The sequence below is a fragment of the Toxoplasma gondii genome, chromosome Ib (assembly GCF_000006565.2).
Source record: "Toxoplasma gondii ME49 chromosome Ib, whole genome shotgun sequence".
Classification (NCBI taxonomy): Eukaryota; Apicomplexa; class Conoidasida; order Eucoccidiorida; family Sarcocystidae; genus Toxoplasma; species Toxoplasma gondii.
In genome coordinates this window covers 1,121,184-1,135,293 of record NC_031468.1, presented here as the reverse complement: position 1 = coordinate 1,135,293, position 14,110 = coordinate 1,121,184, and the positions used below count along the sequence as shown (strand labels likewise).

Sequence of the window (14,110 nt, the reverse complement as noted above, 5' to 3'; positions counted from 1 at the left end):
CTATTCCTCTCGGGCAGGACTTGCATCTTGCGACGTTTCCCTCGTGTGAGTCTTCTGCACGCTAGAAAGGACAGCAAGGGAGCGAGGGCTCTGTGAAAACCGTCTCGCTCGGTCGAAGCCATGATACCCCGGGCATTCTACATGCGGAGTGGAATATGAAGGTCTCTTTAGAGAGAAGTTTCGTCCCTTTTCCAAATTGAATTCTCTATAATGACGGACGGAGTGCCGTGACCCGGGATCGAACCAGGGACCTCCAGATCTTCAGTCTGACGCTCTCCCAACTGAGCTATCACGGCTGGGGGCTGTGTGGGGAGTTTGATGGTTAATTTTGCTCGATTGCGGTTCTTTATTGCAGGGCCTTTCAAGTTGATTATTCCACACGAATCTCGGGTTAGAGGGGAAGTTGCAAGCGACGACGCACATTCTGATACTGACGGATTCTTGTGGGGCTGCTTATCTCCTGTCTATCCCCCCTGTCACCTAGTGAAGTTCGCCGCGGACAGGTTTGACGTTACACGTCGAAGAAACAGCATTTGATCCGGTGAAGGCCACAAAGAGACTCTTCATTAAGAGCGAGAAGGTTCGTTGGAGCTTTGAACTGAGCCTCGTGGTCTTTGGTTCACGGTGGAAAGTGCACAAGTCCAGGAACAAGGGCGTGTGTGCCCTTCTGTGCCAGAGCCTTCAAGACGGTAGCGTAAAAATCAGGCAAGCCGGACGACGGCGTCTGTGAAAGGGTAAAAGCCTCACTTATGTACGTGGGATTACGCGCTTCAGACGTGGACGCAGAGGTTTCGTGGCTCAGGCAGGACATCCCTCGTAACTTTGCTCTACTCTCACAGTAATAAGCGACGGTCACAGACTTTGCGTAAAATGCTCTGTTTCAGGAGTCTAGCACTCGAACAAACGCTAAAAAGGGTCCATAAAAACGCGGCTCCGGCAATCACGCAGCTCGAATCAAGCACGAACTTTGTCCCCTGCGACTGGCATCTGGCACGACGGTCGAACCGGTCTGCCCGCTACCGGCAGTGAAGAGTCTCGTCGTCGCTTATAAAAAGTATCTTTTGAAGAAGCGGAACGCGACGAAGAGGTCATCGACGACCCCACGATCTCTTGTGTCTTGTCGGAATCACAGTGGACACCCACTCTTCGAGTTTCAAACGGCAACGCATCCCCCTGCGCGTTCTGGGACGAATGAAGTACCAATCTGCGAGTTTGCTGCATGATTCGATTTTACATCAAAGGCTCGATTCCCTGCTTTCCTCCTACAACGAATCTAAGTAAGCGAGACCGTAAAGTTTGAATGCGAAGTAGAGGCAAAAGAAATGGAGGCAGTCTTAACGACACTTTGCAACCAAGGCAAATTGAGTTACGCCGGACGTCAAATTCACGAAGGCTGTCCCACCGCCGCATCGAGACATCGCTAGGAAGTTGTCAACACGTGAAACGTTTCTTTTCCACCTCAACGTGGTCTGACAGTTATCCCTGCACTTTCTCGACCGTCGCTCGTGACGGGTGTTTTCGACAACCAGCGTTCGTAGACGCACAGGCAGGACAATCCGTGGATCTTTTGCGCGAGACAAGCCGCTCGTTCGTACTCCCCTCCAGCTTTTGGAGGACCCCCTGACTTGCCGTCTAGCAAACGGGACGCTGAAGTTGATCATACGCTGCGCCGTTCTTGACATTTCCGCGAGGCGCCGCTGCCATGGAAGCGGAAGAATGCCAAGCGACGAGAGTGCAAGCTACGCAATGCCCTCGTACACCCGCACAGACATTTTGCAAGAACAGAAAAGGACAGCCCCGAAGGCACTGTGAGGTGCTCGAAACCGCGTGGACGCCAGCCGAGACGGCCGCAAGACGCTTTCTCAGCTCTAAACCGCATGCTGCGCGTTGATACTTCGCCAGAACGTGCGACTCGAGAAAAGAAAAATCCCTGTGTTGTGCAGGCAGACCTACGCATCCGCTGAGAAAGAAGTACCCCTACACCTCTGCAACTTCAGTTTGGGACCAGTGCCGCGGCTTCCATTCTTCTCTGCGTTTCCGTGCAGACTGTCTCTCGACCCGACAGGGAGTCTTTCTGCTAGCCAAGCAAAAACGTATCGAAGAAAAGAAAGACACAGCAATCGTTGCTTTCCACTCTATCGTGGAGAAAGTCAAAAAAATTCTCTGGGGAACTGCATGGGGGAATCGCGAGCTCTTTAGGCTACAACACGGAAGGGCATCCACGACGCTCTATGGAAGCCGCGCCTTCCCCTGTGCAAGCAGCTCTCTCGGAGAGAAGACACACGCAACGGAAGATCACAGTTCTTTTATCGAAAAAATCGCAGGAAAGGCAGTACAGAGCTTCCCCGAGTGCTTTGAGAAAAAACTGATTCGTCCACCTAATCGCGGCAATGTCTCGAAAACCCAAGACACTCCTTCCCCCGGACGCTGTCGTCCCTGTTGTTCTCCCCCTCATTCGTTCTTCCCTACGCCGTCTCTCGGCGGAACTCTCCTTTCCGTTCGCTTTCCCCCCTAGAACTCTCCGTCTTCCTATTTCTCTTCTAGACGCGGTCATCTCGCGCCGTTCGGTAGCCGCGATGCCTCTGCTCGTACCCCGTCGCTTCCACTTCTCTCCGCTCTTCCTCCCCGCGTCCGGCGTAGTCGGTTCGATCTCTGCGGCCGACTGCAGTTGTGCGGCATCTGTCCTCGTCCTTTCTCCTCGCCATCTCCTCTCGACCTTCCTCGCGGCCCGCCTCTCGCCCGAGCGCCTCATCCTCTCTCTCTCTGCGTCGCCTGTCTCTCTCGCCGCTCCGCTCTGCGTAGATGTGGGCAGAAGGCGCGTTTTGCGCCGAAGATGTCCGCGTGGAGTAGCCTCCATACCCCACAAAGTACGGTCCGCCACCGGGGGACCGAGACCGGCGTCGCCCCTGTCTCTCCTCGGGGCCTGCCCCGGCGTAAGGCCCTGCGGATCCCCCGAAAGATCCCGCGAGCACAGCGCCTTCCTCGCCTCGACGCCGCGGCAGGTAGTCACAAGCGGTCATCTGGGGACTCGTGTACTCTTCGTCGCGTCTTTCGTTTTCTCGTCCTCGATCGCCACTGTGGTACGACCCCCGCTCGTCTGGTCTCCGGCGCCCACCCGCCGCGGACGCGAGACCCCCGCCGACTTCGGAGTCCGCGCGGTCGTACGCCGCGGCATGGCCTTCTCGGTCCAAACCTCGTCGGCTGCGCGGCCCTCTTTCGTCGCGAGGAAGAATACCGAAGCCGCCCTCTTCAGTCTCTGCCGCGTACCCGTGGTGGCGAGTCTCGTCGCGCCTGCGCTCTGCTCTTTCGCTTCGCTCACAGTCCTCCGCGAGGGTGTTGGTCCGGCGTTTCGAAGGTCTCTCATCTTCTTGTCGTTCGTTCTCGCGACTGCGCTCGACGTCCTCTTCTTCGCGGTAGTGACGATACGGCTTGTGTCCGCGAGGAAACTCGTCGTCCTCTGCGTAGCGTCTCCGACTCGCGTCGCCCTCTGGCTTCTCCCGCCGGTCGTCACGGCCGTAGAGGCCGCCTCCATTCTTCCCCACAACTTCACCGGCGCCGCCGCGCCCCCTGAGAAAGGCCTCGTCCTCGTAGCGGCTGCGGCCCCCTTCGGATTTGCCGTCGAACCCCGAGGCCGCCAGCGCTGCATGCGTGCCTGTGTGCGCAAAGAAGTACTCGTCGCGCCGACTGCGTTCGTCTTTTCTTCTCTCGTCGTTCCTCCGCGTTTCCTCGTCTCTGCGGCGGCTCTCGTCCTCTTCGTGACGCCGAGTTCCCTCGTCTCCGCGCCGGCGCTCTTCCTTCCGGCGACTCCCTTCTCCCCGTCTCTCGTGAGGGTATCCTTCGCGCAGTTCCTCGCCGCGTCCTCCGAACCGGTCTCGGGTGTACATACACTTCTCGCGGTCATCGTACCTGGAGCGACCTGCCCAGTCGCCCTCGCTCTCGCCGAGGTACGCTGCTCGGCGTTCCTCTTCGCGGCTGAGACCCCTGAGAATCTCCTTTTCGCGTTCGCGGTTGACACCTCCGTACGCGCCTTTCTGCGACGATGCTTTTCCTGTCAAACTTCGCCTCGCAAACTCTTGGTCCCCGGCAGCTGCTGCGTACGCGCCGCACCCGCTCTCGTGACCGTGCGGCAGTTCGAAAGAAGGCGCCGGCAGGACTGTGGGGAGGAACGAGGCTCTGCCTCCCAGAGACGAACCGCCTCGACGCAAGTACCCTTCGTCGTCTCTGTAGCCGCCTTCTCCGAACACCCCCCGCAAGCCGCGAACGTCGGGGGCCTCCCGCAGAAGGCCTCTCTCGGCCTCGAAGAAGTCTTCTTCCCCGCGAGCCAAGACGCGCCCAGACGCGGCGCCGTACGGGCCGAAGCGAGAAGAATGCGAGCGCTTCGTTCGCTCCGGCGACGCGCCGCGCCAGCTGCGCCGCGATCCCGTAGCCTCCACGCGGTCGTCGGCGCCGGGGAAGAGCCCAGCGCCGAAGGGGGGGGCGAGGAGCAGCGAAGGCTCGAACGCCGCGCGGCGCGGGGACAGAGCTCGAGGCACCCCGTCGCCAGGCAGCAGAGGCATCGCGGCTGGAACTTTCTGCCGACCCAGCAGAGACATGCGCGGCGGCAACAAATTCACCGGAACCCGCGAAGCATGCGGACCCGGCAAGATCCGAGGAGTCTCCAGAAAAGGCATCGGCAGACCCATGCTGCAGAGAGGGGAAGTGAAAGAGAGAGAGAAAGATACAGGAAAGGAGAAGGGCACCAACGTTCACCTCGCGAAGCGGAACGCGCCAACAAACAGAGAACGCGAGAAACCGACGGGGTCCCAGGGCGATTGGAATCAGGAAACAGAGACAGCCACCGATGCGAACAGCTTTTGTCGATGCATGCATTTGCGGAAAAGAAGTGTGAGGCGGCTTCCACGCGACGGCCCTGCAGCGGGTCGTGTCTTTCTCTTGAGCAAAGGAAACGCGAAAAAAAGAGACGGCGGATCTTCCCTCTGCTTTCGTCTCTTCATTTTTTGCCCTACCGTTTGGACGCATGCATTTAGGCTGTCTGCACGTGCATGCACAGATGGAGAGCGGAGGTGTGGGGTTGAGTCTCAAGTTGTGTTTCTTTTCAACGCGCTGGGTCGCTTACTTGCGGCGGCCCAAAGGCCCTGGAGGCAGAAGGCCTTCTTCGGACGGGAAGAACGGGAGCGCAGCAGGCGCCGGCTGGAACGGCTCGAAGAAGGGAGGATTCTGGAACAGCATTCTCGGCTCACCGCGTCGGCCTCTCTCGCCGCAGACGCCCAAGAGTCGACGCACCAAGAGGACTGCCTGGTTGCGACCTTCCGCGGAAGTCCCAAAAATCAAAAGTCTCTCCTTCTTCCTCCCCTCACTCGCAGAGCCCAAGGACCCAGCGCCAGGCTTCCCCCCTCTACAGTCGAAAGTGCAGGGAGAAGACGAAGAAGACGCAGACGGAGGAGAAGAAGCAGAAGGAGGAGAAGAAGCAGGAGACGCAGTTCGACAGGGAGAAGAGAGGGACCAAGCAAAGACTCACGCACGACAGAGAGGAAGAGGAAAAGAAATACATCAGTCAGCAAGGAACGGCACAGCGAAAAGAAGAACGAAAGAACACAACGGAGAACGAAGGCGCAGCAATTCGCGGAAGCCCCGAGATGCATTCGCCCATACACAACGGCAAGGTTTTTTAGCCACGAGTCCACCAAAAGAGAAGAGAAACGTGGATGCCAAGAAGCGCAGGGAGAGAAGAGAAAAAAAGTACGACGTACCGGCAGTCCAGATTCCCAGCAGTGCCCCGGAGTGTACGTACAGTTGGAGCGCGGCGTCGAGGACGAAGCGGGAGGTCGAAGAAGGAGACGCGAGAGTGCCGAGGCCGAAGAGACAGGGGCGGAGGGCCAGAGCAGAATCCAAGTCCGGAGTGAAGAAGATGAGGGAGCAAACGTGAGAGACAGAAAAAAGGAAAAGCCAATATGAAGAAAGAAGTCGCTCGCGGCAGCGTAAACACACCTTTAGACCCTGAAGAGAGTGAGGGCACCAGAAGCTGTTCGCGTAGCTTCGTTTCGGCCTTTCGTCGATTTCTCTTCACCCGACTTTGCGTTGTGTATTAGCCTTGCGCGCGCAAGCCACTGACGAAGTTTCTCTCTTTCTCTCCCAGGAATGTCTCTCCTCGACTCTGCGTTTCTCCCCCTCGGCAGTCGGAGACTCAAACACAGTGCGTCCGCCATACGCATCCCTCGGCCGAGACAGCGACGCTTGCAAATGAGGAAGAACCAGAGAAACAGACAGAGAAAGCGAACGCGAGGCGGATGCGTGGAACACCCAGGACTCAGTGCGTCACTATCGCAAGGCTGTTTTCTGTTGTGCATGAGACAGCTGGCCCTCTCTCCCGAAGAGCAAAGCTGCGAGCAAGAAAACTCAAACTCATCCTACGCCATCAGAGACAGCCCCCGGCCCGCCTCACCCTTCCCACAAAATGCCATATAGGCTACATTTAGATGCATACCTTTATATACATGCATTTATATACATCCATTTAGATGCATACCTTTATATACATGCATTTATATGCATAGCTGTGGATATAAATCCTGATATTCATGTGTGTATACAGGGTCTATATACGAGCCGATGTAGAGGCCCACCAAGAAAGGGAAACACGAACTGCGTTGTATGTGAAACGCTTAACGCATGGTTCGTCAACAACTCTCATTGTACCTCCGTAGCGGTTCGTAAATCCTTGAAGCTCTACAACTACATCTACGCGTTTTAGCTCTTTGTAAGAGCTGTGACTCTCTGTGTATCCGTGGGGAACGCGGACAGCTAGTTGTGTTTCCGGCCTCACAGCAAGCCGTTGCACTTTGTCTCCGCCGCTAGAGATGTCTCATTGTCGGCAACTGCGTTCTCCATCTCTTCCTCTCCCTTCGCTCCCCGAGTGTACACACATCTGGAGAAATGGTGGGCGAATGCAGAGGGCGAGAGACGCAGCGCGAGAAGGAATCGAACGGAAGCGGACAGCGAGGAGAAAGACGAAGCAGGGAGAGAAGACAACAGAGAGAGAGAGCAGAGCACAGAAAAGGACGAGAGAAAAAGGGAGGAACAACGAGAATGGGCGGAACGACGAAACAGAAGAGAACGTAAAAAACAGGAGGAAAGAACACACGAGAAAGCATAGGAAAAATGTTTTACCTTCTCCCTTCAAAGAAGCAGAAAGTTCCTGTTCTCTCTTCGACGTCGCGCAGGGCGTTGCCTTGTCGCCAAGTCACGAGTGCCGCCTTCTCCCTCGGAATGTCCATCACAGTTAAGTCCGGTCTGCACAACAGCAGCTCACTTCAGAAACCATTCACTCCCCTCTCGAGTTCTCGCGCAGAGCCCAAACTGGAGGAAACCGCGACGAAAAGAGGGCGCGAGCGGATTTGCGGAAAGATTCTTCCGAAGAAACACACCTCGGGCCTTCCCTACTTTTTCAGCCTCTGCTTCTCGCTTTTCAGGACCTCGACCCTCCGTCTACTCGCCCGCTCCACTCTGCTCCGTCACCTTCTTTCTCTCCGTGAAAGGCCAGTCGACGAAGAGCGCTCTCACCTGAACTCGCCGTCTCTGCAAATGTCGCTGAGGAAAATCGGCTTCTCTCTCTGACGCACCAACCAGGCAAGGTACTCCTGCACTCGGCGTCGCTCCGCGAGGGTCCCTGGAAAAAGAAAAACCAGAAGAAACTGAGATGCGCTCGCGCCGAACTGCCGACAGATGGAAAGGTCTCGCCGCGTCCTCCACAAGAGGTGGATGTACGCCAGAGAAGACGCACAGGAGAAACACGCACACATAACTGAAGCCTACACAAATACATATATACATATATATATATACATATATATATATATATATACAAACATATGCATACATACATATATATATATATATATATATATACAAACATATACATACATACATATATACATACATATATACATATATACATATATACATATATACATATATATATATATATATACAAACATATGCATACATACATACATATATATATATATATATATACAAACATATACATACATACATATATACATACATATATACATGTATACATATATACATATATACATATATACATATATACATATATATATATATATTTATATATATACAAACATATGCATACATACATACATATATATATATATATACAAACATATACATACATATATACATATATATATATATATATATATGTGAAGAGGTGAACATCTGTGTTCGTGGTGTAGGCGTCGGCTTCGACGGCAAGAAGCCCTCGCGCGGTTCCCCAGGCGTTGCCCCGACCTTGTGAGGCTCTCTGCCTGTGAAGCTGAAGCCCATGAAGAAAGTTTCTGAACACAACGGTGCGTCGATGGCAAACGGGATCTTCTCACCTGCGGCGAAAGCGAAGCGGCCGATGTATTCGAGCATGCACCCAGCAGCTGACGCGAGTTTCCGTCGAGTTTTTCCTTCTCGGCCAAGACAGTAGGAGAAATGTCGATCTTCGATTTTGATGATGTCCACGAGAATGCGTGTGGACTCTTCTTTCTGCTCCTCCAAGTTCGCTTCCCGGAGCGTATCCCAGAAGCTCTGGTCGGGCGCGCAGATGTCCTCCAGCGTCGTCGTCAAAAGAATTTCCCCGAATACGTCGCCTCTGTCTGTTGAGCTCTTCGCGTCTGCCTCTCCGTCGTCTCCATTCACTTTTTCCAACTCCTTTCCTTCCTTCTCCTCTGCCTCCTTCTCTCGGTCCTTCTCCGCTGCGTCTTCCATCTCGTCCTTCACTTCTTCCTTCTCTCCCTTGACTTCCGTTGCCTCTGCCTCTGCTGCGTCCTCCATTTCTTCCTTCTCTTCGTCGCGAGGCGCGGCCTCCCTTCCGCCTTCGCGCTCTCCCTGCTCCGCAGAGGCTCGCCGGCTGCATGCACTCTGGCGCCTCGCTTCTTCGCGCAGCGCCAGTGCGGCCGTCAGGCGCCGCGTGTAGAAGCCGCGGAGTTTTTGGTCGACGGCGCTCATCACCTTCAAGCTCGCCCCCACACGACTCCGCCTGCGACATCGCAAGCGCAGGGAGCCAAAACGAAACGCGACTGGAGACACGATCCACAGAGAAGGACCCCAAAAGTGGAGAAGGAAACGCAGCCAAAGAGAGAGAGGGCGAACAAGCCAGAGAAGAACAAGAAAGAGAACAAGAGCGAAAAAACGAGCTCTACGGGTCCAGCCCAGTTCCCGTTAGACTCAGGCTCGAAATGAGGAAATGAGGCCAGCTCCAGAAGCGACAGAGTGTCAAGGGCACCGCTGCGAGAAATCGAACGAGAATTGTCCGAGCAGAAAGCCGCCGTTTTTTTTGGGTCAGAAACGCCAATGAAGGCGACAGAGAGCCTGTCCTCGACGTCTCCCTCTCTCCTTGCGCATACTCGCTTCCGAAGATGAGGAGTTCCTCCATTTTCCCGCCGACCGGTGCAGCGTCCTTGCCGTGTTCGCCAGCTCCTGTCTCTGCGTCCTTCGCGTCTGGGGCGTCCTTCGCGTCTGGGGCGTCCTTCTCGTCGGCTTCCGCGCGGCGCCCACTGCGCTTCGCAGCTGTTTGTGCAGCTGCACCCTTGCCCGCGCCGCGCTCCTGCTGTGTGAAGAACATGAGCGTACGCCATTCATCTTCGATTCTGCGGAGGACCTGTCCATTGCTTCCAGTCACGTACGCTACGGCTTCGCTGGGGATCTCCAGAACCGTCAAGTCTTTGCGAGGCGCCTTCTTCGCGTCCGCCTCCTCGTCCTGCAGCGGAAACAGCCGCGCGACGCCCTCCTGCACGCAGCGAAGAAGGAAGAAGCGAAGCGGCGAGGGGAGTCTCGGAGGCGAGAAAAGAGCGGAGAGGAAACGAGGAAGAAAACGGCCTAGCGAGAGAGGAGGCCAGACACAGGAGAGGAGCAGCAAAGCGGAAGAGAGAAGAAACGGTCGAGGGAACAAGGAAGAGACAGAGAGAGAGACTGAGAGGCCGAGACGCCCAGGCAGACGCTCGCAGACACAGACATTCACTGAGATGGAGACAGAGATCAAGAGGCAACACCGCCCGCCACAACGGAGGCGCGGAGGAACGCGAAGTGGAGCGCATCCCAGGAAAAAAAAGAAACGAGAAAGGAGCACAAACGCGCGCAAAAAGAGAGAGAAAGCGCAGTCGAGAAATCATCCTCACCGTACACATGTCGTTCCTCTCGCTGTTCCACCGCACAGGTCCGAGCCGCTGCTGCATGATGAGGCGAATGTACAGCAGAGCTCGTTCTCTCTGCTCCTCAGTCCCCGTCACATCCAGACGAAGACCTGCAAGGGGAACGAAAAACCGAATGAGATGCAACGACGCCCATACACCCACACACACCACTACACAACCAATTACATAAGTAAATGTGTATCTCTTTAAATGCCTCGGTTCAACAAAAAAGCAAATGCAGACGGATCCTCCAGCTCTCTTCTATGCACACAACTTCTATGATCCCAGGCTCGTTTAACAAGTCAAAGTTTACCAGGGAAGTTTGCGTCTGACATGTATAACCGAGTATCAACTTAGAGGCACAGACAGCCATAATTCATCCTTGTACGGTGTGTACCTACTTGACTCCTCAGCCTACGTCGATCGACTCTTCTTCGCCTCTCTCCTTTTTCGTCTTCCCCTCTTTCTTTGCTCTTCCTCGTCTCCTCTCTCTTTCTTTTCCTGCTCTCTCTTTCTTTTCCTGCTCTCTCTTGTTTTCTTTTCTCTCCTCACCGTTGTCTTCGAGTTCGACCCTGCATCCAGAGACGCCCGCGATTTTCTTTTTTGTGCTGCCGCCGCGGCCGATGATGAACGCAGCGTCTTCGTTCGTGACTTTGATGAAGTAAGTGTCACCGACGAGGACTCCGAGGACGGGGCGCTGGAGCGCGGACCGGATTTTGGAGCCGTCTGGCATCTCCTCGAGCAGCGCTTCCGGACATGACGCGTAGATGTCTGCGTCCTCTCTCGCTGTCTCTTCTCTCCCCCTCTTCCGCGCTTCCCGCGTATCCTTTTCCAGCAGTTCCATCGTCTCTTCTCCTCCCTCACCATCGTCCCTCAGCAAATCTGCGTTCGACGCGGAACATGAAACGCCGTCCTCTTCACCCTGCACGCTGCGGGCGTCGCCGCGCTCCTCCATCTCTTCTTCTCTCTCTTCTTCTCTCTCTTCTTCTCTCCGCTCTTCTCTCTCTTCTTCGGCGGCGGCCTGCGCGAGAGGCGTCTCCGGAGACTCTCCTTTTTCCGAGTGGGCGGCGCCGCGGCTCGAGTCGTTGTGCTCCTCGTCTGTGTCGTAGCAAGGTCCTTCATCTGGATGCGCAAACTCGCCGCCTTTTCTCTCCCGCGGGAGCTCTGCGGGGCTTCCCGATTCTTCTCCTGTCAGATCCATGGGATGCAGAGAAGAGGACGAGAGGAAGGCCAGAGGCGAAGAGGACCAGCGAGAATCAAGCGAGAATCGCGTTCGTTCGAAACAGAAAGAAAAAGGCGAGGAAGACGAGCAGAAGTGTGTCGGGGCGAGAGGAAACGGATGCAAGCTTCACGGCACGCTTCCTCCGTTGGGAGTAAGGGAGGGGAGGAGAGGAGCGGTAGACGTCGATTGTGCTCTGCCCGCTGAATGAAGGAACGAGGTAAGACGAAGGGAAGGAGAACTCGAGACAGGAGGAGGCAGAGAAGAGCAGCTCTCTCGAAGACTAGACGGGAGAAGACGCAACAGGAGCACCGGGCGGAGAGTTGGCCGAGAGGAGACGGAGACAAAGGCGACAGTTTTTGGAAGAAGGATCGAGGAGACAAGAGCGAAGAGAGACGATCGCACGACGCCACTCGGAGTAGGCTGTTACCCCGAGAGAAGAGGACGGTGACGACGACAAGCGCGGCGGAGAAAAGAGCGCAGCTGCGACTCTCCGGGCGCGTCCTCTCTCGCGCGGATGAATTCGCTCTCGCTTGAAAGGTGAGATTCAGAAAAGCGTCCAAAAGTTTGCCTGTTCACCGCAGGACGTCGTCGTTTCTGGACGTCGAGGAGAGAAGGGTGCACAGAGGCACAGAGCGAGCTGGAAGGCAGAGAGAGGCGAGGCGCACACCGCGAGAACCGACGGAAAGGCGAGCGAGAAGAGAAAGGAGAGAACGAAGAGGAAGACGAGAAAGAAGACTCGCGCAAGCTCTGTCGAAAAAGGCGTTTCAAGAAAGATCTCGGCGTCGATGTGCCAGACGAAAAGACAGGCACAAATCGCGGGGCCAGGGGTGTCAGAGTGCAGAAGGCGGAGCCGCGCAAAGGCGCATGCAGAGGGGAAGAAACGCGAGGAAAAAGAAGAGGGTAGAGCCCAACTCCCTCGAACGGATGCAGAGAGAAGAAACTTGGAGTTCTCCAACAGGAAACGCGCCACTGAGTGTTCCCCTCGCGCCCCCCCAGCGCGGCGTTGACTCGTGCTCTCTGGTGCATGCACCCCAAAGAACTAGCGCAGTCGACGCCGGGTGCGGAGAGGCCCTGTGTGATCATCAACTGAGTTCTTCTTTCTACACGTCGCTCCGGTTGCCTTGGATTTGTGTTGCCTCGGACGTCATCCCCCGCTGCTGCAGCGGTTCGCGAGCTAGAGACAGACGTCGGCTTTCTGCGTGAGCTTGTTTCCGTGCCCCGCGGAAGACCTCCGAGTGAACGCCGCGGCGTTGGAGGTAGGATTCCGGACTACTCCTCTGCGGCCGCGGCCTCGCTTTTCCGAGAGAAAACGATCTCTGGATGCGGCAGCCAAAGTCGTAGCGCCAGAAGAAGCTGCAGCTTCCACTCCCGAAACAAAGACAGAGGATGTCGCCTCGTTACCACTGGTCTCTGCCATGTGTGCATCGGTGTGCTCCCCTCACAAAAAAAGAGTGTACTCGAGCAGCAAAACAGTCCAAAAAAACAACACCGCCAAAGGTACGCCGTCGGCTCTCACGTTGTGAGGAGGCAACCCTAGCTCTCTCTGTCAAACGGCTCGATCTGGGGAAGACAGACGACGACCTGTGCACCCACTCATGACAGCGAGCAGTGCAGGATTTTCCTCAACCGGCCGTTTCGCCTTCTTCACATCGGCTGCGACAGTGCAGGAGTTTCTCCGTTAGCGACATTTTTCCAGGCGAAGGAGATGCCGCTCAGACATTCACAAATTTGAGTTCCTCAGGGAGTACTGAAGAGGGCGGAAGAGTTTCAACTGGGAAGCCTCATCGAGGGCAGAAACCTGCAAGCCTCCTAAGAGAACTGTGACACAGACGCCAGTCGAGGATCAGCACCCTCGTTCTGGAAGGGTGACAGACTCTCGCAGGGATACGTTCACTCAACAGTTTTTCTTAACCCCATATGTTAGTGGCGGACGCGAAATGCCTGCCGCATAAAAAGCGCGATTAATCTGCCGACAACGCCACCGATGTGGAGGGGCTTCAATGCCGTGCTCTCTTGCTTCCCGTGAACAAACCTGGTGGATTGTCTCTCCACTACGCTGTTGAAAGCCATCCTAATCAAAACCCACTTTCTTTATCTGGAGTACAGACCGCGAGCTGGGCTGTGGACTCAAATTTCGAAATCTTTGTGCGCCACTCTCGTGCTCTGTGGTGTCGGGGGAGTCCATACTGCGCGTTCGACTCCTGATTCGATCTTCAAGGTTTTTTATCACGAGTCCCTCGTTCGAATTTGCTCTTCACGGCCGACACTTTGAGTGCATTTACTGTTTTTGCTTTGTCTTGCTTGCGCGGCATCTCGTGTCGCCGCAGCGAAGCCCGGCGGACTCGAGAAGACGCCCCTAGCCGCAGAGCTGCTGGAACTTTTAAAGTACAACGGTGGAAGAAGTGTGAAACACCAACACAGACACTAGGGAAGGCAAGACAAAATAAAAAGACACGCTGCAAGGAAGCTGCTGTGCCGGTCGACCAAAGAACGTTTCTCAACAGTCCACCGCCCCCTGTGCAACAGAGGACAAAATAGGACAAAACAGAGACTCTACGCACTTCCAAGACTACACAGGGAGAACCGCTTGCTCTTCCTACGCGCACAAAGATCTTTAACTGACTCCTTAGGACAACTTCGAGTCGAACCTCGAGAAGTCTTTGAGTTCCACGTTCTTCACGCGGTTTGT

General features: G+C 55.4%; 1 protein-coding gene and 1 non-coding gene across 2 annotated transcripts; both read right to left on the bottom strand.

Annotated features, from left to right (window-relative positions):
- Nucleotides 1–223: 223 nt before the first annotated feature.
- On the bottom strand, nt 224–296 carry TGME49_209230. Its single transcript has one exon. It is a non-coding gene; the product is annotated as a tRNA-Phe (tRNA).
- Nucleotides 297–606: 310 nt separating this feature from the next.
- TGME49_209210 (hypothetical protein) lies at nt 607–13,970 on the bottom strand. The gene is made up of 8 exons (XM_018779456.1): nt 10,752–13,970; nt 10,185–10,309; nt 9,414–9,796; nt 8,400–9,046; nt 7,561–7,666; nt 7,168–7,290; nt 5,117–5,395; nt 607–4,683 (listed from the first exon to the last, which is right to left on the bottom strand). The coding sequence occupies exons 1-8, from the start codon at nt 11,398–11,400 to the stop codon at nt 2,541–2,543; spliced, it is 4,455 nt and encodes a 1,484-aa protein (XP_018638449.1). The 5' UTR covers nt 11,401–13,970; the 3' UTR covers nt 607–2,540.
- Between the last annotated feature and the right edge of the window lie 140 nt (nt 13,971–14,110).